The following is a 25,869-nucleotide window of genomic DNA, read 5'->3' as shown; positions in this document are numbered from 1 at the left end:
ATAGTGTCAGGGCTCTTCAGGGGGAAACATTTACACCGCTGTCCCTAAACAGATATTACTGCCATAAACATATTTTCTTCAGATGTCGTGTTTACAGGCAGTTTCGGTATTTAAAGGGCTAGTTCATCCAAAATAAAAATATGTTACCAATGTTTGTTCAAAACGTGTATGACTTCGTTTATGTGGAAGACAGCAATGTCTCAGTGATTTTGTTTCCATACAATGAAAGTCAATGACTTACACATTTGGAATGCCATGAGGGTAAATGATGAATTTAAAGGATAGTTCACCCAAAAATTTAAACCAGATAAAGTAAATAATAAATAGTCGTTATCTGAAAAAACTGCATAATACCCTGGACAACTTCTATAATAAAACCAAACACCATTATAACTGCTCAAGGAAACGTGCTCCAGCATAAATGCAGACTCATTACATGATTAGTGTTTATTTAAAATAATCCATCTGCAAATGATTTCCATTAAAAACTGACAACGTTCACAGCTAGTAGCCTACATAGTAAGCAAAAAACAAACAAAAAACATTCAGTCTGTTCTTGTCCATGTTGTTCTGCATCAGTTGAGTCAAGTGTTTGTAGGATCTGTTGGCTGCCGTACTGTTGCAGCCAAAGGCGGGGAGAGACAACAGGTTTCATCCATCGAGCTCTGTCTCAAAGCAGAAAGCGATCTGAAGAAACACTCTATGAAAGAACAGCGTTGGATCTGCGGATGCCGATTAGGTTATCTGCGCTGAACGATCTCCTTATGGCTGCCCTGCTCAGGTCCTTGTATTTATCTTCACATAGTCTTGAGATTGCCTATAAAAAAAAAAAAAAACATGTCATATAAACTCTGTGTAGTAGGATGACAAAATCAGTTCTGTCCTTTTTGAGATTGAGTTATACAGTTAAAATGTTCAGGGGATCTGTTTCCCACCTCTAGTTTCTGAGCCCGTTCATTGCTCAGAGGTTCCAGAGGGAAGCTCAGGTTGTTGTCGTCTGCGAGGGAGCGCAGGTCGAAGTAATACTTGGCGTAGACGCTTGCCGGTACGTTAATGTTAAACTGCAGCAGCTCCAGAAAATGTCTCTCCATCTCGTTCCTGACAAGAGGAATGTGAATGGATGAATGAAGTGGACATGGGTAACATGTAATCTTTATGCTTTTAAAAATTCTTATCATATCTGTAACTATACAAATAAACTGAAATAAGCTAAAAATATTGAAACAATTATGTCCAGTCAGTCACAGTACCTACAATATACACTTTCCCATATACGTATACATTTTAACCCAAAAACTTGAGGTTACATAATAATAAAGGTTACATACAAGCTACTTTATTGTAATAATACTCTAGTAAACTCTTCATACTAAATAACAGACTTGGATCTCGATCATGGAGATGCTCCACTGCGTCTAAGAGCAGGCACGGAGATGGTCACCGTGGAGACAGTGACCCGAATGTTTTGGGAAAAGCAAGACATCAGGTTGAGGTGGGTACGGGTGGTGTGCTGTGTAGGGAGAGGGGGGTGGTTGCTAGGGGCAACAAATGGAGTGGGCGAGAGCCAGGACCATTGTAGAGAAGCTCTGAGAGCACTTGAAGCCCGCCAGCCCGGGCTCACAAAGACGGCTTCAATGAAAGGGATGAAAATAGAGCGGAGGGGTAGAGAGGATAGAAGAGGGCTGTGGCCTTTAACATAGACAATCAGGTACAAGTCCGCAAAACAGACACACGTACACACAGACCCTGTCTGTGTCATTTATATGGATATTGAGACTAGAGAACAAACACTAAAACAAGGTTTTGAAGTGCGGCGCTACACGTTTTTGAAAATCTTGTGGGCTTGTTCCAGGGACAGGGGAAGTAGGAGGAGTTTTAGAGTGAAATAACTCAGAAGAGGAGTGAAGTAATACACAGTACTGCACAAGACGACTCACCTCGCCATTTTTCATGGTGCATTTTTGTTTTTAATATCAAGACTGATCAACTTAAAGGAATAGTTCACCAAAAATACATTTGTGTCATCATTTACTCAGCCCCCCCAGTTGTTCCAAATCTGTATACATTTCTTTATTCTGATCAACACAGAGAAAGATATGTGGAAGAATGCTTGTAACACAACAGTTCTTGGATCCCATTGACTACCGTAGTAGGAAAAGTTACTTTATATTTTTTTGTTCTGTTTTACACAAAAGAAGATCTTTTGAGGAATGTAGGACAGCAAACAGTTCTGGAGCACTTTTGACTACCATTGTCATTTTTCCTACTATGGTAGTCAATAGGGTCCAAAAACTGTTTGGTTACAAGCATTCCTACAAATACACTGCTCAAAAAAATTAAGGGAACACCTGATCATCACAGCATAACACAAAGTCAGTTAACCTTCAGGAATATCAATCAACCCGGTAAGGAAGCATAAGTGATTGTGAAATATTTTCACTTGTTTTGGTGCAAATAAAAGTGATAACAGGTACGCTGGAGAGGCAACAGCGAGGATGGCCTGGGGGGACCATTCTCAGAGGGTCTTACAGACCTCCATGTGCTTTGAAGTATCTGGATGAAATCCTCAGATCTATTGTCAGATCTTTTGCTGGGTCCTCCTGGTGCATGATAATGCCTGACCTCATGTGGCCAGAGTCTGTAGGCAGTTTCTGGATGATGAAGGCATTGATGCCATTGACTGGCCCTCACGTTCCCAGGACCTAAATTCAGTCGAGAACCTCTGGGAGCTCATGTATCCGAAGCCGTCAAGTGGCACAATAGACTGTACAGGAGCTCACCTATGCTCTGATACAAGTCTGGGAGGAGATCCCACAGGACACCATATGCCATTTCATGCCCAGACATTGTTGGGAGTTCATACACATTACTGACTAACATTATGAGTTACTATGATGAAATTCAAACAAGTTGAATCAGCCAGTATTTCCATTTTTTGACAGTGATTTTACTGTAACTCCTGCCCTGAAAGTGTCACATTATTTTGTTCTCACAACATTATGCAACGTATATAAGTGACGAGTTTTAACCTGGATATTCGTTCATTAAGATCTAATACAGTGTGATTTAGGTGTTCCCTTAATTTTTTTTGAGCAGTGTATATTTTGCTGTGTTCAATCAAACAAAGAAATTTATACAGGTTCGGAACAACTATAGAGTATTTAATAGCAGTATTTTCATTTTTGGGTGAACTATCCCTTTAAACATCTCTACGTTTTCGTGTCCACAAGAGTGTTTAACAGTATAGTTTTTTATGGCATATTGAAATTTATGTCACTAACACTTGATCAGGTTTTGTCAAAACAGCAAAGCATAAGTTTGAATGAGCCAGAACCTACTATCATTTTCTAAAACAATGGAAGAGTGTAAACTTTCAGTTGTCAAAAAGTCATCTTGAAGTAGCGATATATAAATATGCCGTAGAAAATGAAAATATTGGTATGAATGTAAAAAGCAGACGGTTGCCTGTATAATTCAGCTCTCACTCACATGTCCTCAACAGTGATGTCTTTGAGGATCTGACAGTAGTCTACATTCCACACCGCCTGATCATCCCAGACTTTCGAGGCCAGCAGGATGGCCCCCAGCACGATCCTCTTCCAGTTAGATGGGCAAATGTCCAACTCGGCATACGTCAACAGCCTCTCCAAATATACCTGGAGCAAAGACAGCGTGTACGTTAACATGTTTGTTCTCAGCAGCCTGGAGCTTGTGTATACAGTACAGTAGATCGATTTTTTGCTATTGAATAAGCCACACTGACTGGATGTGAAATAAATGAACAGTGCTCTATTTAACTGTATGTAAAAGGAGATGCTGGAATTGATTTAGGACCGAGACAGGTTGGATGGTCAAATGATTCTGGAGCTCTGCTGCTCTCTAGTGGATATAAGCAAAATGAGCCAAAACTCTAAACTCCATCACTATTCAAAATGAAGAAATAGTCATTTTTGATTAAAAACGATTTACTAGATGACTTGGACACTTACCAGAGTGACGATTGCACACTCAGCCGTGAGCTGTGCCGCGCTGAACAGCGTCCGGACAAACCGATAAATGAGTTTGTGTTCTGGGTCTGTACGGCAGTAATCGTCAGGAACCTTCTCCCTCTGACAAAGACAGGATAAATATGCATCATACATCTAGGTAGGCTGTTGGGGGAATATTTCTGGTGTCGCAATGCAACATGATTTACTTTTATATCTACAGTAAATACATTTTGTGCACCCAGTTTTTTTTTTCTGAACTTTAAGGACTGACTGTTCTCACGAGTGATGGAATTTGATCCGTTTATTCATACATTGTAGTCAATAGCAATAACATGGATATATTATATTATATCCGGATATACCATTTAACGTTTCCAGATTCAATTTCATTTGGATACAAAATCACACATAAGGTCAAATACAGGGCTGAAAAGTTCAAAGCCATTTACTTCTGAAGAGAATATAAATACAGGGACTAACATGGATAGATATAAATACAGTAAATTTACTTACAGACAAGGGGTGCAATTTTTCATCAAAGATGTCCAATGACCTATCTGAGTCCCTATGATGAATTAATGACACTTTAAACCACTGAACATATTCAAACTTTACATGCAAAACCTAAATACATCACAAATGATTTGCTAGTGGGAAAAACAGTGAAACCTACCTGTTTTTAATGTGATAATATATAGCTAATGTAACACTGCAAACAGAGAACAGAAAGAAGGTCAGTCACAATGGCAAGACAAAGAAAAACAAAGCAGCACATTCTTCATTGGTAACTGTTATTTCATGCAGTGAATGACATTTTTGTGCACTTACACATAACTGATTAAATATTTAGTATTATAAACAAAACTAGTTCTTAAAAAGGTATGCAATAAAACATCACATACCATTTGATTGTGCTCTTAAGGTTGGGTTGACTAACGGTGCTATCATCAATGAATATCGTTGAGCAGGAGCTGTACTTCTTCGAGAGCAAACCAGGAGAAACCTTCAGAAAGAACCAAAGTTAATATACTTACAGAATATTCATTAACCCTGGATGCCAACTTCACATGCCATATCCACTTACGTGATTTATGTGGTTGCTTTTCCTCCTGTCCCGAACTAAAAACAAAAACAAAGGTTTTATCATCAAGTGTATTGACAAAGCTGTACGGCTCCATGTAAAAGTGGACTCAGTATTTTATTTGCTTATGTTGCACTGGCACACGCCTATTGGACTTATACAGACACTATGCGGTGTAGATGCAGCAGCACACAAAACAACAGCGGTCAGTAACCAATGCCACAGTAGAAAGGTGCTATTTGCAACTGGCCGTGCTTATTTTATTTGTGAGGGAGAAAGTGTCCAATAACTGGGTTTGCTGAGATAAAGTGAATAGAGTTTGGCTGGTCAACTTGTGACCCTCTCAACGCTGTTTAAATTTTTTTTAATATACTATTCACTAATATATTACGGAAGTAGCACCACTCGCAGCCATGTTCACAACACCTCTGGGCAGCTATTTACTTCACAGCAAGTCAACAGTCCAATCTCCTTGAATGGTGGAAGGCAGATATTTCTAAAATTGCTGGAGAAAATCACAATTAAATAGCATATTTCCGATCAATAATTAAACCTTATATGGACTGTACCATAACTTTGTTTTGCTAAGCTTCAATTGTGCTAAAAATCCCCTTTTTCGAAGTGGCTTTAGCTACTACGCATGCGCACAGGCTGGCAAGCGCCTCACAAGAGCCCGCCCGAGAGAATCATCAGTCTTTATCGATTGACGATTGGATCTTTTTACTTCCTTCATATTGAGATTGGCCATATTGAGAGTTGCATTCCTCCCTATTCATTGTAATGGCAGTGGCGCATCTTGTTAATATTTATGATCTTTGGCTCAGCCCAATACAAGCTTTACAGGAGAGTAAATGACTAAACAGCTTTGTTTCAAAGCCATTTAAGATTCACGTTGAAAAAAACTCACCGTCGGTCTGTGACTTGCTAAGGAAGATCGTGCTGGCGCGGGCGTGATCTGAGGGGTTCGACTCAAAACCCAAATCTAAAAGAAAAGAAAAAACAACAATCGACAATAAATAGGGACAACTGCAAATATTACACACAGAAACACTATAGGACCAGTGAAGATGTACAAAAACAAAAGTGAAAATTGTAGCTGTGGTTAACAAAGATGTAAAAAACATATCAAGCAGTGGTGCTCGTGAGTATCATAAGTTTGAGTCCTGCCTGCAACATCTCCTTCTCTCTCCCCAAACCTTCCCGTCTCTCAAAAGATGCATTCTGTCACATCCACACAGCATTCCTTCACAACATAGTAAAACAACCCTCACAAGGGGACCGAGGTTGTGCGTCGGCCCGCCGTGAGCAAGCAGACTGATTGGCAGGGGCATGCTGCAACCCGCTTTGGCCACAGGGGTGAGGGAAGCGGCGGGCACATTTGGCACAATGAAGCCATTGTATGGGCACTAGTGGAGAACACAGAGACCTCACACCCTGCGCTCCGCCCACACTGGCGGGTGACACAAGAGCTGTGCTAGTGCATCAGAATCATACATTGGAGAATGCATTTAACCTGATCAGCATCCGTCAGTCACCATCAATAAAAAATGCAAGAAATATCAACTGTCTGGATAATCTGTCTCTTGGTCAGGCATTTCGACTCACAAAGATTAGGATTGTGTGCCCAAGATCACAGCATAGAAAAGTGTCTGGCATAAGCCGAAGATTCATTGCATTGGAATTGAATGGAAACGGTGTCCAAGGTTTTGTGCCTATGCTTTTAAGTTGTACAGTAAACGCACTCCAAGGAGATGTTTGGACAACCGTAACCATGTCATAAGAGTTCAAAACTGGCAGGAGGTGTAGCACAGGTGCAGAACAGAAGATATATGTAATGTGTTATGGGTTCTTTATTTTACCCTGCGGTCTATGGATTGAAACACAACCTATGCATAATACAAGCACTTCACACACAATTGCATTCTCAAAGTGTGAGAAGGCAAACAACGAAGGGGCCTCTCCATCCATATTTTCCATCCCATCTATTATATATGCCATTAGGTCAACTATTCCCATGGTGGAGCAAAGGCTTGCATAATGTCCTTTTGCACAGAAGAGCCAATCTAAGACCCTATATGGCCATCTACGATCATGCTACAGAATGATTACAGCATAACAAAATCCATTTCCAAGTGCTAAATTTAGGTGCATTCAAACTGATACTCTTCTAAATGACAACCTGGCAGTGCCAGTCTTGAGATTTATCACATCTATCTACTAGAAAACAATGAATGGCATTCCAAAGTGAAAGCGTTGAAGACATTTATAGACTGAACTTTTGTTGTAGTTGAGGTGTAGGCTATGAGAGAATGCTGGCCAACAGGGAGGTGCAGGATTGCCTGGTGACACGGCAGACTAGCCAATTATTTGTTTGCTAACTCTGTATTAAAAAGCACAGTTAGGGCCACATTTCAGGCATGTACTTTTTTTTTAGTGTTCTTTCCTTCTTGGACTTTGCATTAAAGGGACAGTTCACCCAAAATTCGGTCAACATTAACGGTACCCATTGACTTCCGTTGGTTTTGTGTCTATAAAATAGAAGTGAATGGGTACTGCCGTTGTTGCGTTACCAACATTTATCCAAATATCTTCTTTTGTGTTCTGCAGAAGAAAGTCATACAGGTTTAAAATGACAAGAGGGTGAGTAAACGATGAGAGAATTTTTATTTTGGGGTGAATCGCTTTAAGATGAATCTGAAGATGCACTCTGTAAAACTAAAACAGATAAATCTATTTCATGTTTGTAGTTAAAAACGGCAATAATAAATGGAATATAGTTCTATAAAATGGATAGTTAATCTTGAAATAAGTTACCAAGTTACTATTTTTTCGCAGACATAAGCAACCTGGTCAGGTTAACAGTATTACTTGGCAAAGCAATCATTTATACCACTTTACATTAAGTACTTTCAATATATGTGGTAAAAACTGTGATTCACTCATTCTGTGCCTACAGAACATCCAGAACTACAGTGTATACTCAACTGATACTCCCATTCTCCCCCAGAGTCAAAAATAACCCTTGGGGGTGGGGCAGATGTCCTCAATGACAAACACAACTATTGGGTGGCACACCAAAATAACATGAATGGTTCTTTATAATGGTGATCAGTTCAACATGAAAAACATTCATCAAGTGACTTCCAACCTCTACACCCATGAAAGAAATGTGCATAATGGAGATTCCCAAAGATAGAGAGAGATAAGGAGACAGAATGCAGCTGTCCCAAAGATCTACATGATTCGGATGCCAGGAATGGCACACATTTTTGATCGTCTCTGTTAATTAACCTTAGAATCTCAGTCACTTTCACATCCAAGAAAATTAACCGTGACACAGACTATTCTAATCACGAAGGATTAAATACAGGCACAACGGTACAGTTTACACTGCTCTACACTGAGCGATGAATATCACACAAAGTTATTTGTGTGTATGTGAGACTATGTGCGTTTCCCCGAGGGTAAATTAGCACAGCCTAAACAAACAGCAGTAAAGCCTACAAACAATTTGAACCTCCCCAAATTTAACACACATACCTCAGAAGTTCCATAAACCTAATTTAATCAAGTAATGTAGGTAACTCTTTTCCTCAAGACAGCAGTCTTTACTGTACTTGACTACCTGAATGTAATATTTCAACTGAAAATGTCTTAGACTGTCCAGTTCAAAGAAAACCAACAGCACTAAACGTGTTGGGCTTTTAAGAGAAACCTGACACGCGACATGAGGTCAAGGAGTCAGATCACACCAGCAAGAAACGCTGGCATATACTGTATACCTAAGAATAGATTAAAAAAACATAAAATAGAGTATTTAGTGTTATGATCAAGGTCACTGCGGTGACAGTTGACAGGTCTGCAACCCTTTAGTCTCAATACACTCAATAAGGCTCAGTTTTACTCAGAGAGATCTGCCTTCTCCGAAGTTCAATTCCAAACACAGTTCTAACACACTTACCTGAACTTTTGAAGTTCACCACTTTCACGCTAAAGGAAGATCTTGTAAGCCTAAGCGACCCTGACCAAGAAGAATAAACCAAAGACAACATCACCCACCACAACTTACCGTCAGGCACCTCTCGATCACTGATGTGCTGCAGATATGGACCAGTATCATCGCTCAGGTCCGTACTGATCTGATAGTCGTCCAGACGTTCCAGCTGCCGTGGAAGTTTTGGGCTCCCACTGGGGGACACGCAGCAGGATACTGTATTCCCCATGATGACACACTCAAACACCTGCTCAGGTGTGCTACCCTATGACAAACACCGGTACTACTCAAGCCTGGACTGCTTCTGTCATCAGATGTGAATCAATGGATCTAATGAATGAGAACTGTATGAAGGTGTTTAAAGGGATGATATGAACCACTCTGGGTTCAAGAGACTACTATCTGTGCCAGTCTATATAATGTGACTCCATGCATTCACACAGTGCCAAAGAGGATCTAAGGCTTTAGCATCCAAGAAACCAATACAGCCGGATATAATACACCGGTTAGACAACATATCAATTCAACATATCGATCAGAATACAGATTTGCTCTTTTAAATTAACGCGAAATGCTAACTGCTACTGGCTAATATTGATTCACTGTGAATGAGTTATTAGCCGGCGAGCTAACTGAGCTAAACCATCCTTTTAACTCTGGCTTAAAAACCTGAATTCTTAATAACCGAAAGCGGTTCGACAGTTCAGATCGCGAACAGGTGAAATAACCGTTATAGAATGAACTTCCGAGCATTTATCCGTCATTTAACGGGAAGATCTGTGTGTTGATACTCTAACGTTAGATCTCATAAGCACTCAAATCCTCAGGCCTCGGTGCTGCCAACGGGAGGAAATTAGATCTCCAGACGCAGAGAATTAATAAAGTCCCGTCCGTTCACGTGCGCCTAAATCAAACTCCGGAATTGTGTGAAGTTATACAATTTCGTCCACCGGGTCTCGTCGGAGAGTCCCCTGTTATTCCCTCCGCCCCGCCGGCGAGTGCAGCAGCAGAAGCGATCTGCTCCGAGTGACGCAGCCAGTGGCCCGCCTCTTTTTACATTCCCTTAGTTGCGATTGGGCAATATATCAAAACAAATAAATAAGTGTTCACGGGTTGGTGAGTAGGCCTGTCACTCACGTCGGAGGGCTGGAGATTTAACCCCCGCCCATTTACACACTCTTCCTTTCAGAAAGAATAGAATGGAAATGTTTGGAATGCGTTCTGTATGGCATGCAGCGCTATAAAGTATGTACTGTATATTGTGTGCTACCATTGCAGTGTCTAGTTATTACCTATAGAATTCCAATCCTGCCTAAATTAAAAATAAATAAATACAAAAATAAATCCATGAAGAAATGTAAAAAAAGTGATATAAAAAGTATATAAAAATATAAAAATGAATAAAAAATTGATATTTAAACGTATATAATTGTTTTTTTTATTTTAACATGTATTTATTTGTACATTTTTGTATTTCTTTTATGAATTTATGTTAATATATATGTATGTACAAATGTTTACATTTTCACATTTATTTATTTTCACATTTATTTATTTCTACATTTCTGTGTCCATATGGTAATGAGGGGGCGTGTCTTGCTTCAGACATGGCAGTCCAGCACAGAGTGCTGCTGTAGGCCACAGACAAACTCTAAGGCCATAGTAACATCTTGTGCTTTGACAAAATGACATCCAAGAGATGAGTGTGACCACATGAAACAATAATAGAGTATATTACAGCATTTACTATAGTAAACTGCAGTATACTATATATTACAGTAATATAACTGCAGTGCACTATAGTTTTTACTATAGTAGGATTTAAAAGCCCTTAAGGAAATCAACCATGATTTTAGTTTAAGCTTAGAAACCATGGTTTTTTGGCAGATTTGTATGACCACAGTTCCACTACAAATACCATGGTTAACTCTGGGTATACTGAAGCACCAGCATGGTTAAATTGTGGTTATTGAAACCACTTGCTTTTAGATTATTCATCATCAAGAAATAGACATTAAGCTTACTGTGCTCTGGTTGTATTCTACATATATGGCAAATCCCATGTTTATAAAACCAAAGAGTAATTCTTATAAGAGGATAATTTAATTTAATGTAAGCAAGTTTGGAAAGGATATTAATAACATTAACTAAAACAACAATAATTATCATAATTAAAACTTATCAACATTAATTCATGGAGTCAACTTCTATGTGGAATAACTTTCAAATACATTACCATGAGGACTTTCTTTTAACAATTTCAGTTGTTCTGACAATTTTATTATCAAGTTGTCCCACCTTAAAATCCCTGTCACATAAATTGATCTGAACTATAGTTTTAACTAAGGCATTGTATGCAAATAATTTATTACACAAATAATAAAAAAGTTAGTTGTAAGGTTTTACTGTATATGAATGCAACACCAATGTTCAGAGAGCACACTTGTGCACAGCAGTTACTATACCTCATGTAGTATCAGTATTTTATTAAAGCTTTACATTATTGTGTACAAAAGTGGGGGAACAACAATGGGTTTACACAATTGTTTTGTAACAGTAAGAGTAAGAAGCTTCTAAAAATGTAAGCCATGTCACATAGTACACATCTCTATACCTTTGAAAGACTATAAAACCCAACATTACTGTACATAGTGTCCAAAAGGTGAAAGCTCATACAAAAAGTGCATGATGTGTTTATCCAAAATAGTTGAATAATGTTTTTAACATCAAAGATTGCTTGTAATTGATTGATAATGCATATGCATGAATTTAACCTGCATGGCTTTAGGTCAACCTCAACACATAGAAGATTCATTATTAAAGAGAAAGACACACACAAAAACATCTTATCATCAAAACTCAATGAATTTCTATTGAAGTTGCCCTCTTCTTTAATGAGCCAATTCACATTTAAATTCTTGGGTCAGAACATTATTATTGCTTTTTAGGGGATCACAGAGAGGTGTGTCAGCTTGCACAGCCTCAGTGAGGGTGCAGATCTGTCCTGACTTCTTTAATTTGTTCCGCTTGAGTTGAGCACGTAAATGACTCTTCAGGCAGACAGCTTACAATTTAAAACCTCTGTCAGAGTTTAAATAGATGACAAAAGTTTTATTTCAGCACAAAACTTCACTGTGGCCCATTAAATGTCTTTATGTTCGAATTTTTAGCTTTGCTTTTAAACAATATCTACAATTAATTTAAAGAGTATTTACCAGGGTTTCATTTAGAAAGGGTTGCAAGTTTTAATCTCTCTTTCTAGATCAAAAAGCCAAGGCAACTTGTCACCAAAGACAGGGCAGAAGTAAAAAAACTAACGCTGATAAAGGCAAACATGCAACCAAAATTACTAGTTGTTTCTTAAAAAAGCCAGACAATTATTTAATGCAGACAAACATAAACAGAGAGAAACACATTTTACACATCTTTTTTATGAAATAGCTGCCAAAATGCATATGCCATAAAAGACTGATAATGTTTTACTCTCTACTAGTGTGATCACATGAAGACATTGTCTCCATGTTCGTAGTGACGCAATAGAAAATTGACCATATTATGATACCAAAGTCAATAATATAACATTTACAAAACATGCTTTAGCCTAATAATGCCAGAGACAGAATGCAGTATTAAATCCAATAGGTCTATGATATACAAAGCATAACATGAGTAATATGCCAACATGTGTCAAGAATCATCTTAACTTGATACATGTTACACAAAATTCCCAATTCCTATGATTTTACTGAATTAAGTGACCAAATGTCCAAAACAATTGTTTTTTGTTTGTGCATTTGTTGCTACTACTAATGGCAAAATTGTAAACAATAAAATTAAAAACAATTACCTCACCCAAAATGAAAAATATGAAATATTTGCGGGTAATAATCCTGTTCTGTGTACACACGAATATTTCAGTTTATAAATGGCATAGACTCTTTAAATCAATTATACTTTTATATATTGTACTTAGCTGAAAGCTAGATGATATTTAAAGGTAAAAACATGAACTTAAAACACAAGAGCACTATACACAAAATAAGTGTAACAGTCAGACACGTTCAACTTTTTAAATCTCAAGAGGGAATGTTGTCAACTCCATTTCTCAGCTAAGAGATGATTTCTACTGCACTACAGAGATGTCACTTAAATTGTTCTTTATCATTATTTATATCTATTTTTAAAATGTGTCAACCACTTATACACCAGCACACTGAAAAAAACTAATAATTCCCACAAAACCCTCCTCAGTTTGAGTCCAGGAGTGAAGATGTTTGAGAATGTTCTACTTTGTTTATGTCAACAGTAAAGTTTTTCAAGCGTTTTTTTTTTTCTTTAATGACATGACCCAATAATTCAAAAGATTTTTTTGGCCAGGAGGTATCTGTTCTGTTCCCTCGTGTTCTTGTGTGTTCAAACAGGCAGTCTGCAGCAATAAAAAAAGAAAACAATTAGAAAACATGCGTCCGTGTCTGGGTCACTCAACCGTTAGTCCCTGTACGAGTAAATCCGACAGAATGAGAAGAGAACGGGTGCCGTGTCACTCCGATTTGTGACAGTACAGGTCTTTCAGAGCTTTGAGTTCCTCTATGAGCGTTTTGTTCTGGTTCTCCAAAACAGCCACACGGTTCTCCAGACACTTGACATATTCCTTCTTCTTCCGACGGCACTCGCGCGCAGCTTCTCTGCAAAAAAATCAACAACAATTTGCTTATCTCAATGCTAATTATTTGTTTATCTCTCTGGAAATATGCAAAGCTCACATAAGAGAATATCATGCAAGAGAGTATCAATAGACCCTGACTTAATGTTTAAACAACATGTTGGGTTTGTACCTGTTCTTCATAAGGCGGACTTCCCTTTTTCGTGTGACCTCTTCAGTGCCTCCTTGGCTTGGCAGGGAGGGGGAGGATGCCATGACCATACCTGAGGCAATAGTGCTGGTGGGGGCAGTACGGATTTGATAGGCCTGAACATCTCCAGAAGCAGCTGTAGGGTAGATGTGAGAGCCAACAAGCAATCGGTAACTACAGATTACAGATAAAAAAATCTGCAGAGGAATAAAAAATTCTGATCATTCTGTTTTCCGTTTTGGAAGATAAATGCATTTCAAATGCTGATTCCTGTTGCCTTTAAAGGGCAGTTCACCCCAAAATAAAAATTCTATCATCATTTGCTTACCTTCGAGTTGTTCTAAATCTATATATACTCATTTGTATGAACACAGAGAAAGATATCTGGAAGAATGCTTGTAACCAAACAGTTGTTGGCCACCATTGACTATCATAGTAGGAAGAATTACAATGGTCGTCAAAAGTGCGCCAGAACTGTTTGCTTTCCTACATTCTTTCTTCTTTTGTGTTCAACAGAACAAAGTTATTTTCCTACTATGGTAGCCAATAGTGGCCAAGAACGGTTTGGTCACAAGCATTCTTTCAAATACCTTCCTCTGTGTTTATCAGAACAAAGAAATGTATACCGATTTGGAACAACTTGCGGGTAAGTAAATATGAAAGAATTCGAACTGTTCCTTTAAGAGACCCAAGTCATAAATGTTGGCCCTTGAAAGGAAGAAGGTATAGTCCAACTCACCTTGTACAACCACCTGATTGCTTGGCACAAGAATCTGTTGACCATCACTGGTCTGGGCGTATTGCAGGATGGTAGTGCCCTGCTGGGCAGCTGCTGCATTTGTCATTGTGAGGGTCTGCAACCCCTGCATTCCATCTGTTCCGTTATTGGCCAGTTGAATAGCTCCACCTTGTGTAATAGCGACTGGGGCAGAAACAGGAATGAGGCTGTTAGCGATTTGTTACAAGGTTTGCATCTGGCATGATACATCTCAGAACCATGTTTAATGGAGCTGGGATGCTCATGAGGAAGCTGCAGGGTCAAATCCTCAATTATCCAACAATAAAATGATAAATAAAATATATATATGCACATACTGTACTGGCCACTGCTGGTCTGATAAATCGGGGTTGGCATGGTCACTGTAGTGATGGCAGGTGCACTGTCCTCCTCAGATTTCTCCTCTTCGATTCTCGGAACTCCTGGAGCATCTGATGACAGGTCATTCAGGATTTTCCTATAGATCAAAAACAGCTGTAGACTGGAAGATTTCCTTAAATGATGACAAAACACTTATAGATCTATACATACCTATAAGAGGGGCGTCTAGAAAGAATCTCTCTCCGTTTTTGAGAGTCGACCACACTGTCCACAGACTCTTGTGAGTCCTCGCTCTCTACTACTGTAGAAATCTGACAGACATAAAAAATGTCTTATACACACAAATTACAGATAATGTACAAATGTCTCATTGGAATCATGTAGGAATGAGTAAATAAACCAACTATAGAATAGATATACATATTGACACCTGTTCAACAGTCAAGGACACATTTAGAGATATGCTAGAGGTGTTACAGTGTCCTACCTGGACAGTTTGCACATGTGGAGACTGAATGACTGAAGGTTGAGCTGCCTGGATCACTCCGTGCACCTGCACCGTCTGACCATTGGGCAGCTGCACAAGCGTGACAGTTGGCCCCGTGGCGGTAGCGTGTCCACCTGCAGCCATTGTCACCTACACCCAACACGATACACATTTAAACACTTTATGTTCATGTGCTTCATGTCAGTCAATACTGAATATTTCATTTCATCTCTTGAAATATCACATTAGGTATTTTTAAAAAGAAGTACATTTCAAGAGGACGAGTCTACAAAGTTCCTACCTGAGCAAGAGTGGCGAGTTGGGCCTGGGTGATCTGTTGGCTTTCAGTTTCAGAAACAGCAGTGTCTGCACCCTGCTGGGCATCGGTTCCCGACTCCATGGTCATTGAGTTAGCTGGTGAGCCAGGACAAGGAACATACGTGAAGAACCTTATGTTATTTTCATCTGAGCCAACACCTCAAAAAATGGGACATGAAAAAGGAAATAAGAATTCAAATGACTTCAGCTAATTCTCATTCTTTCTCACTGCATACCTATAAATGGGACACTTGGAGAGAATCTTCACACCGTCTTCTAACTCCTGTGAATCCTCGCTTGGGGAAAATCTGTTAAACAAACCCAGAAAGGTTGCTACATTAGACAGTAAAATTGATGTCTCTACTAAAATATCTTTCTTTACCGTGAAGACAAAGGAATGCAGTGTTCTCTGTGTTTTCAAGCATCCATCCATAACTTCCAACTGTCGTAATGGGTCTTTTATTCAACAAACCATGTTTTCTTCATTGGTTAAACTGTCCTTAAATAGCAATTTGTAACCTTTTTGGGTTAAAGATAAACAAAATTCAGTTATAAAGGAAGTACATAAAATAGTGTTTAGAATGGTCTGATTAATAATTTGAGCTGTCTGGAATGATTTTGTGGAAATGTCAGACTGACTCAAACAGGGCTACATTATAACATACTGTACATTCAGAAAGACTGTTTGAAAACTTATTTTCCAATTACACTTTGGCACAAAAATAAAATGTCACTTTAAAGGGATAGTTCACCCAAAAATGAAAATTCTGTCATGAATTACTCACTGTCTAGTTGTTCCAAAAATGTCTTTGTTTCGTTGAACACAGAGAAAGATATTTGGACGAATACTTGTAAGTCAATGAGGTCCAAGAACTGTTTGGTTGTAAGCATTCTTCCAAATATCTTTCTCTGTGCTCATCAGAACAAAGAAATGTATACACATTTGGAAAAACTCAAAGGTGAGTAAATGATGACAGAATTTTTTTTTGGGTGAACTGTCCCTTTAAACAAACTAAAATCACATCCCAACTACATAACCCTGCTATCAAAAACAACGCATCTGCATGCTTGAGCAGGACACAGATACAAAATTAAATAAAAGCCTATATTTTTCTAATCGTTGTCGTGCAAAAGCCCTTAAATACGCTATTCTACTAATGATTAGACTAAGCAAACATACTCAATAGTATGATAGCACTGCCAAACGCACCATTACGTCTCCTTTGCAAATAAGGTTGCTCACACACTGTACATGTTTTGTACACAGAACATCAACTGCAGAGTTGAAAATGGGGTCAGAGGAACATCAATGCTGACTTTCAACCTTTTGCCCAGGATATCGGTAGGTTTTTTTATAAGCCAAAGTAACAGAAACAATGCCCTACTTTACTTATACTCATATCTATTTATTTATTATACTTAGGCTACTGATTTAATATTGTTTACAATTCCCTTACATAATTTGTATATAGCACATTACAACTTGTATACAGCACATCTGTACATACAATATACATGGTTTCTCTGTTGCTCTTGTCCTATATTGTCTTTTGTCAAAAGTGTAATGTCTTTACATATTTATTTTTCACTTTTTTGTTACCGGTCTTGTCACTTCAACTGTTATGTGCACTGGAAGCTTTTGTCACTAAGACAAATTGCTTGTGTGTGTAAAGCACACTTGGCAATAAAGCTTTTTCTGATTCTTAACCATGCACAATGGAAATAAATAAAAATCCCAGGGTGAATTTAAAGAAGTTCTCATTTAAGTAACATTAACAGTGCAGAGCCCCCAGATGCTCCTTCAGTCTCCAATTCTGCCTTTGTGTACAATAATGACTAATATGAAAGTTACTCACACACTGGTCAGTGATAAAAAATTAAGTACTGTAATAAAGATATTATCACACAGCATATTTTTTTATTGATAGTGCATTAGAATATACTGTGAATGCTGCCCTGACTTCCTAGGGTTCTTTCTAGAGGAAGAACTATAATATAGATAGGAAGGCTATAGGACTGTAGAACAGTATGACTTCCATGCAGTCATTAATTAACTATAAATGCTCTCAGCCCTCTTGGTCTATATACAAGAGAAAATGTTTTTAAAAACTATCAAACCTTGTTGCAATATTTTCTTTATTACCATTATTGGGACTTTTTCTTATCAGTGTCTCTGTTTTGGACATACGTAAATGTTGCATGTAAAACAATGATGTTGATCATTTGAAACTGAAAGAGAAAGAAAAAGATCCAGCATGGCAGAAAGCGTGAACAGGCAGTAATGTGATCTCATGACGCTCAGAGTCTATCTGCGGTTTCATTGGTCATGCATAGTTCTCCCTCTACTTTTCAAATCCTATTTTCTGCCATACAGATTTTTCTAGGAAACATGAAGCAGCAGATCATTCGTAGGCCTTTATATCAATAGCTATATGCATGCATTCTATGGCCAACTGCTGATTTTAGCAATAAAACACTTTTCTGTATCAAAAACATGCACACTGTTGACAGATCGGGAATAATGTCAATGCAATGTTTAACCTCAAAGCGCACAATCATGATAACAGTGCAATAAATCTTCATATATTGGTTTTGTTTATTAGTCATGTGTAATGTCTAGAAGTCATGTTTTCCTTGACCACACACACACACACAATCAAATAGCGTGCATTTGTTTGAGGCTGTGTAATCGCAGCTTTCTAACAACAGCATTTCCTAAAAATATAAAACAATGTAAGCCAGCAGTACAGGATTGCAATATGATCGGGGCGTGTCCAATAAACTGCACAAGGCTTCAAGCACAAAGGATCAGATTAAACAATTCCCAGAATGATATAACAGTATTACACCATCAATCCACCCAGCAGTGCATTTTTCTTGCGAGGATGTGAAAAAAGCCACCAAGGAGGGAAAACCTCACCACGATTATATGAACAAATGCATATAGAAAACCGGACATATTGTGCACCCGATGCATTTTAAATGATCATCCATGCATCAAGATTTCCCACCCTGGGTTTATGTTGGTCTCCCGTTTGCCTCCCCTCCCTCTGCATGCAACAACTACAGACAGCCGCCATGATCTCTTTGTTTCGAACGGGCCGAACCCAAACCAGACGTATGTGCCATTTACGACGAGCCCTTTCCCTCCGGACACTTGTCTCCTCTTACCGATACAGACTCTCTCCGTCACTCTCGAGCCTTCGGAGCTCCAGTTTTATTCAGGCCGACACGTAAGAGACCGCGTCAGGCTACACCTCCGTCGCGTCACCGAGAACAACAACACAGAGAACGAGACGAAAATCCGATCATCAACTCCACTGCACTGAGCGAAAGTGGCCGAGAGCGTGGCGGAAAATGACGAGTTTTAACGAAAACAGACGAAGCCTGGCCGAAGCAGAACGAAGCATTGCGAGGTTGCGTCTGTCAAACTCAAAGAATGTGTAAACGTGTGTACCTCAACAAAATGTTACTTAAAACGGACAATAGTTTAGCATACAGCCATGGCGTTGTTGTACCGTTTGCGTTTAATGAGTTGGAGTGTCAGAAAAGTGGTTATAAATACTTTACCCCTTTATTCTGACAAAATCCAATATTTGTAGAATGACGTCTGTTTTGTTTTTCTTGCCCCAAAGTCAATGTTTTTGAGTGAGTTTTGGTTAAATGTCTGAAATAAGGTCTGCGGTTAACAAAAACTAAATATTTTATACACGTTTTATTCTACGATATAAAACACAAGTAATAACCCGCTTGCGGTATTTACAGCTTGTCCTAAAAACGGCGGTTGCTAAATGCGACTTTTTTGCAGGATATACACTCACCTAAAGGATTATTAGGAACACCATACTAATACGGTGTTTGACCCCCTTTCGCCTTCAGAACTGCCTTAATTCTACGTGGCATTGATTCAACAAGGTGCTGAAAGCATTCTTTAGAAATGTTGGCCCATATTGATAGGATAGCATCTTGCAGTTGATGGAGATTTGTGGGATGCACATCCAGGGCACGAAGCTCCCGTTCCACCACATCCCAAAGATGTTCTATCGGGTTGAGATCTGGTGACTGTGGGGGCCATTCTAGTACAGTGAACTCATTGTCATGTTCAAGAAACCAATTTGAAATGATTCGAGCTTTGTGACATGGTGCATTATCCTGCTGGAAGTAGCCATTAGAGGATGGGTACATGGTGGTCATAAAGGGATGGACATGGTCAGAAACAATGCTCAGGTAGGCCGTGGCATTTAAACGATGCCCAATTGGCACTAAGGGGCCTAAAGTGTGCCAAGAAAACATCCCCCACACCATTACACCACCACCACCAGCCTGCACAGTGGTAACAAGGCATGATGGATCCATGTTCTCATTCTGTTTACGCCAAATTCTGACTCTACCATTTGAATGTCTCAACAGAAATCGAGACTCATCAGACCAGGCAACATTTTTCCAGTCTTCAACTGTCCAATTTTGGTGAGCTCGTGCAAATTGTAGCCTCTTTTTCCTATTTGTAGTGGAGATGAGTGGTACCCGGTGGGGTCTTCTGCTGTTGTAGCCCATCTGCCTCAAGGTTGTGCGTGTTGTGGCTTCACAAATGCTTTGCTGCATACCTCGGTTGTAACGAGTGGTTATTTCAGTCAAAGTTGCTCTTCTATCAGCTTGAATCAGTCGGCCCATTCTCCTCTGACCTCTAGCATCAACAAGGCATTTTCGCCCACAGGACTGCCGCATACTGGATGTTTTTCCCTTTTCACACCATTCTTTGTAAACCCTAGAAATGGTTGTGCGTGAAAATCCCAGTAACTGAGCAGATTGTGAAATACTCAGACCGGCCCGTCTGGCACCAACAACCATGCCACGCTCAAAATTGCTTAAATCACCTTTCTTTCCCATTCTGACATTCAGTTTGGAGTTCAGGAGATTGTCTTGACCAGGACCACACCCCTAAATGCATTGAAGCAACTGCCATGTGATTGGTTGATTAGATAATTGCATTAATGAGAAATTGAACAGGTGTTCCTAATAATCCTTTAGGTGAGTGTACATACGTGGAGTCTTAATATCATTACAATTGTAAATATTACCGAAATAACAGAAAAACATCTACTATGTCAAAGAGTTACGTACACAGAGTATACAACTTTAATATAAATGAAAAAATGTTGCTAAATGCGATATCAGACATTGGTCACGGACGTTTAACGTCATCACGTATAGAAATGTGTCTCTGTGCAACATGTGCACAAATCTCTAAAAACGTGGATGGGAATTAATTTAATTCACGGAGTAAATACTGCAGGGAACATGTTGTTAATAAAATGCAAAATACAATACAAAAGAGAATAGGCTAATAAATATTGAGTTTAGTTAACATAAAAATATAAACTTCACATATTAGTTTTATGTTATTTATTAACATCGTACAGGGAAAATAATAAATAGACAGAGACAAAAAGTAAAATAGCTAGTGCTTTCTATATTAATCATTATTACAAAAAATATATATAAATCAAAGATTTAAACAAATCGTTTTGCTTTATTATTACTACATTGCTTATAACCTAATCGTAACTAATTTCTGACCGTAAGTATTGAGCCATTGCACATTGAGTCAGAAATTTGCGTCCGAAATTTCCTCACGTTCAAAAATAAATACGACCTCACGTTGTGTCAATCACATTTACACACTGCCTCCGTTTTCGTCCCTCATAAAAAAAACTAGGGCTGGGTTCGATTTTATGCGTTTTTCGCATCCGTAGCAAGCATTTTGAGAGGCGTTTTGACAATTCAGAGACACCGTACAAACGAGCGCCAAATACGAGAAAACGCATACGAAACACACGCAGTTTGAAACAAAACATGTCGCGTCATAAAGGTTTACAACGCCGATGTTTTATCAGTGTGAGCGTTTCTCTGTGGAGAATTCAGGCGACTCATAGCGACTCTGGTCTATTGAGTGTGTTTTTTTCGTCGAAGTTCTTGATATTTGTCCAAGCTCTTGATATTTTGTCAAAGCTTTTGATATTTTGTCAAAGCTTTTTGTGCGAGGACGATTATTTTTAGGAGGAAAAGTTTATTGTCGATTGCACAAATGCCGTTCAGAGGATCTGAAGCGCGAGGTAAGTGTATCTCTACGTTATTTATTATTTGTTTGTTGCTCATACAGTATTTGTACGTTAGTGTTTCAGTAAATATTCCCGATGTGTAGGGCAGACGAGCATCAGTTATAACATGTTTCACATTTTGGGTAAATCTCATAAAAGTTAAAACTAGTTTTCTTATCAAGAAATATGTTTTTGCGCGGTAATAAAGTTAACGTTACCATACCAAGCAAATGTTTCTACCATAAACACAGTAGAAGACAAAAGCGATGTCCGTATCGTAAATTTGAGCAATATTTGTTGTTTTTAACAACCCATCAAGACAAAATATTTCGGCAATTAAGGCAAACGACGAATACGGGTTTTATTAATAACACAAACATAACGCCCACAGGATAATGTAAACTTTGAATCAAATTTGATCAGTTATTAATATTTAGTTTGTATTCTTCTCAGAGCAGACTTCAAGCTCCAAACACAACTATGCAACATGTATACAACATTTTTAATGCGTATTTACTGTGCTTTAAAAGAGTCATCGATGTCGTTATTGTTAAAGTATGAACAAGATGGCAACATCACCCCACACTACCATACTTAATACTTTATATTTCCTGTGAACATTGGGTCAAAGCAGCTTTGTAAAAAAAAACATTGATACAACACTCAAGTCTTCAATGAAAGGTGTCCTGTTTTGCCCCACATGTTTTTACTACAAACACTGTCCAATCAAGTTTAATGATGGTAGAATAATACAAATGTATTTTTTCTAATGCTATTATTTCAGCCTCACGGTACCCTCTCCGAAGTAAAACCACTCCTTGTGAAGGAACCAAGTGCCACAGGTCCAGAAGTCCTTTGACCCGGCCTGGTCAGGAGGATGAAGGAAGGAAGTGGAGTGACCGCTTTCCGGAACCCCTGTCAAAGCCGAGCCAGTCAAAGCAGCAGAGTGTCATCACGGCACCTCTGTCCTTAGAGCTACAGGCTTCACCGGTGTCAACATCCAAGTTTGATGGAGATGAAGTGCGAGGTAAGTGATCTGCACAATATCTTTTCTTTTTTAATTATGATTTGTTTATTATTGATACATGTTGTAGTCCAATTTTCATGATGTGTGGAAGAGATGTGGGTCAGTTTATATCATTTTCCACATATTTAGGTAAATCTTAGCAAGAAAATAATAAAAAATCACCCAACAACATCACTCCACACTACCATACTTAATGCTTTATTTTTCCTGTGAACATTGGATCAAAGCAGCTTTGTAAAAAAAAACATTGATACAACACTCAAGTCTTCAATGAAAGGTGTCCTGTTTTGCCCCACATGTTTTTACTACAAACACTGTCCAATCAAGTTTAATGATGGTAGAATAATACAAATGTATTTTTTCTAATGCTATTATTTCAGCCTCACGGTACCCTCTCCGAAGTAAAACCACTCCTTGTAAAGGAACCAAGCGCCACAGGTCCAGAAGTCCTTTGACCCGGCCTGGTCAGGAGGATGAAGGAAGGAAGTGGAGTGACCGCTTTCCGGAACCCCTGTCAAAGCCGAGCCAGTCAAAGCAGCAGAGTGTCATCACGGCACCTCTGTCCTTAGAGCTACAGGCTTCACCGGTGTCAACATCCAAGTTTGATGGAGATGAAGTGCGAGGTAAGTGATCTGCACAATATCTTTTCTTTTTTAATTATGATTTGTTTATTATTGATACATGTTGTAGTCCAATTTTCATGATGTGTGGAAGAGATGTGGGTCAGTTTATATCATTTCACATATTTAGGTAAATCTTAGCAGGGAAAAAAAATGTTTTGCTTGTGGACTCTAAAGTAACCATGCATTTTGTTCACAATGTCAGGTTCTGCAGATCTCTCGCAGAAAGGGCACATTGCTCAGAAGAGCAAGGAAGATGCGCAGAAGACTCAACAATCATGTTTGAAGAAGATTCCTGGACAGTCAAGGAAGAAGTCGTCTCTGAATTCAGGGCGGCTGCCATCATATTCTACAGTACAGGCCCAAGAGGAGAGCTCTCCGAAAGCTCAGAGCGATCAAAGCGACCTCCATACCATTGAAGGTAAGATTGAGTTTGCAGTAAATTAAATGCCATTTCTAAATACATGTGTTTACATGTGTGTAAACATATCTAACCTATGCTTGGTGTGAGTGACTAATAATGTTGCTCAGTTAGTATTTCATCATTACTTTTATTTTACTCTGACATGTTTTTTCCTGAAAGGACTGCCATATATACAAGGTCCTAAACTGGGGGAAGGTGGATATGGCACTGTTTATGCTGGGACCCGCATATCTGATGGATTGGAAGTAAGTCGTTCTCTCCTCCCTTTTTCTTAAACAGCTATTAGGATTTTTTCAAATTTATCTCAGCAGAACCAAAAAGCAACAGTACAGTTTTCACCCTCATACTTCTTTCACACAATCTGTAAATTCAATATCATTGTTTCTTGTTCTGTAGGTTGCCATCAAGTACGTCTCTAAAGAGTCGGCAGAGAAAGTGTACTCTCAAACTGTAAGTTCCACTTTGAATCTGCTTTGCATTAAACAACAAAGTATCAAACTCAATAGAACACAAAACATGTCTCAAGCAAAACACACAAAGAAATGTGTTCGATTTAAAATGATAAACAATAGTAGTGTTGCATTTAAAATGAATTTAGACAATTTTTGGGTGTCAAACTTCTGAAACAAGTCTATTAAAGCATTTGTTTGCACACGCCAAATGCATTTTGAACTTTCCAAATTTTCAGGGGTCACTGTACATCCAAATTCAGCCTTTAAAGAAAGCTCAATGAAAATACTGGAACTAGAAACAGTTTCCTTCGTTGCAGGGTTCAATGCCATTGGAGGTGGCATTAATGTTACTTGTGAGTTCACCTCCAGCCTGTCCCAACATCGTGCGCATTTTGGATTGGTTTGAGCAACCGAAACATTATGTGATGATCATGGAGCGTCCCGATCCCTGCGAGGATCTGTTGACGTATTCCGACCGCAACGAAGATATAGACGAGGAGATGGCTAAGCCGGTGATACTGCAGCTGGTTAACGCTCTGAAACACTGCGAGAGCAGAGGAGTCATGCACCGGGACGTCAAGCCTGAAAATGTCCTCATCTGCACGGACACGGGCGAACTCAAACTTCTGGATTTCGGGTGTGGAGATTTTCTGAAGGACTCCTACGAAGAGTATGCAGGTTGGTGTTAGCAGAGTCCCTCAGAGAAGACCTCGACGATTTTAAGTGATAGTGCCTACAGGTTATTTGAACTGGGACATTTTTTGTTTATTTTCATCTGTTTTGTTCTCTCAGGCACTGCTATCTTTGCTCCACCTGAGTTGTTTCGCTCCGGACAGTACCAAGCGAGATCTACGACCGTGTGGTCTGTAGGCATAACACTGTATGAAGTTCTGTTCGGTTCAGTCCCGTTCTCCACCATACAGAAAATCATCAAACAAAGACTCTCTCTACCGACTTTCCTCTCTAAAGGCAAGCTCAAGATCAAGAGACTAAATAAGGGAGTGATTTGCTCTTATGAATTATTGAAGACAAGGACTATGTTTCGTTTAACAGAATGCCGACACTTGCTTCGATGGTGTCTTCGTAAAACTCCAGATAAACGTCCCAGTTTGGAGGAGATCGAACATCATCCCTGGTTTCAGTGAATAGGTGACCAATAACATTAGGGCCCGGTTTCACAGACAAGCTTAAGGCTAGTCCCAGCCTAAAATGAATGTTTGACCGGTCTTAACCGAATATAACATGGCCAGAAATATCTTAAAATAAATCAGTGTCTCAAGATGCCACCCAGTAATGTATTTTTCTAAGGCATTTTTATAAAAGCCACATAAATATCTTAATTCAACTAACGCTTAGTCCTGTCTTAAACTAAGCCGTGTCTGTGAAACCGGCCATATTTGTATATAAATATTCCTTGGACAGTTAAC

At 38.9% G+C, this 25,869-nt stretch overlaps 3 protein-coding genes across 6 annotated transcripts; 1 reads left to right on the top strand and 2 right to left on the bottom strand.

The window, feature by feature from the left end:
* Nucleotides 1-121: 121 nt before the first annotated feature.
* Nucleotides 122-10,076, bottom strand: ccnyl1 (cyclin Y-like 1). Its single transcript, XM_057335794.1, has 10 exons — nucleotides 9,140-10,076; nucleotides 5,978-6,052; nucleotides 5,074-5,108; nucleotides 4,892-4,992; nucleotides 4,663-4,698; nucleotides 4,503-4,554; nucleotides 3,990-4,109; nucleotides 3,490-3,656; nucleotides 936-1,098; nucleotides 122-817 (listed from the first exon to the last, which is right to left on the bottom strand). Exons 1-10 carry the CDS (start codon nucleotides 9,291-9,293, stop codon nucleotides 701-703), a joined length of 1,020 nt encoding a protein of 339 aa, XP_057191777.1. The 5' UTR covers nucleotides 9,294-10,076; the 3' UTR covers nucleotides 122-700.
* Nucleotides 10,077-11,377: 1,301 nt separating this feature from the next.
* creb1b (cAMP responsive element binding protein 1b) lies at nucleotides 11,378-19,138 on the bottom strand. Of its 4 annotated transcripts, none has more exons than XM_057335796.1 (9): nucleotides 18,993-19,138; nucleotides 16,058-16,129; nucleotides 15,805-15,980; nucleotides 15,504-15,653; nucleotides 15,227-15,327; nucleotides 15,013-15,152; nucleotides 14,657-14,839; nucleotides 13,900-14,053; nucleotides 11,378-13,749 (listed from the first exon to the last, which is right to left on the bottom strand). In XM_057335796.1, exons 3-9 carry the CDS (start codon nucleotides 15,907-15,909, stop codon nucleotides 13,605-13,607), a joined length of 978 nt encoding a protein of 325 aa, XP_057191779.1. In that variant the 5' UTR covers nucleotides 15,910-15,980; nucleotides 16,058-16,129; nucleotides 18,993-19,138; the 3' UTR covers nucleotides 11,378-13,604. The 4 variants fall into 4 exon arrangements, with proteins under 4 accessions (XP_057191779.1, XP_057191781.1, XP_057191780.1 ...); XM_057335798.1 differs by lacking the exon at nucleotides 18,993-19,138 and adding an exon at nucleotides 18,833-18,986; XM_057335797.1 differs by lacking the exon at nucleotides 18,993-19,138 and adding an exon at nucleotides 18,833-18,986 and having other exon boundaries at nucleotides 11,380-13,749; nucleotides 15,805-15,917.
* Nucleotides 19,139-21,906: 2,768 nt separating this feature from the next.
* Nucleotides 21,907-25,587, top strand: LOC130555307 (serine/threonine-protein kinase pim-1-like). Its single transcript, XM_057335414.1, has 9 exons — nucleotides 21,907-21,934; nucleotides 22,704-22,946; nucleotides 23,327-23,569; nucleotides 23,772-23,987; nucleotides 24,150-24,235; nucleotides 24,387-24,425; nucleotides 24,739-25,120; nucleotides 25,235-25,411; nucleotides 25,496-25,587. Exons 1-9 carry the CDS (start codon nucleotides 21,907-21,909, stop codon nucleotides 25,585-25,587), a joined length of 1,506 nt encoding a protein of 501 aa, XP_057191397.1.
* Nucleotides 25,588-25,869: the final 282 nt, after the last annotated feature.

This window comes from Triplophysa rosa, linkage group LG6 (genome assembly GCF_024868665.1).
Source record: "Triplophysa rosa linkage group LG6, Trosa_1v2, whole genome shotgun sequence".
NCBI lineage: Eukaryota > Metazoa > Chordata > Actinopteri > Cypriniformes > Nemacheilidae > Triplophysa > Triplophysa rosa.
This window is presented reverse-complemented; position numbering and strand designations above follow the sequence as displayed.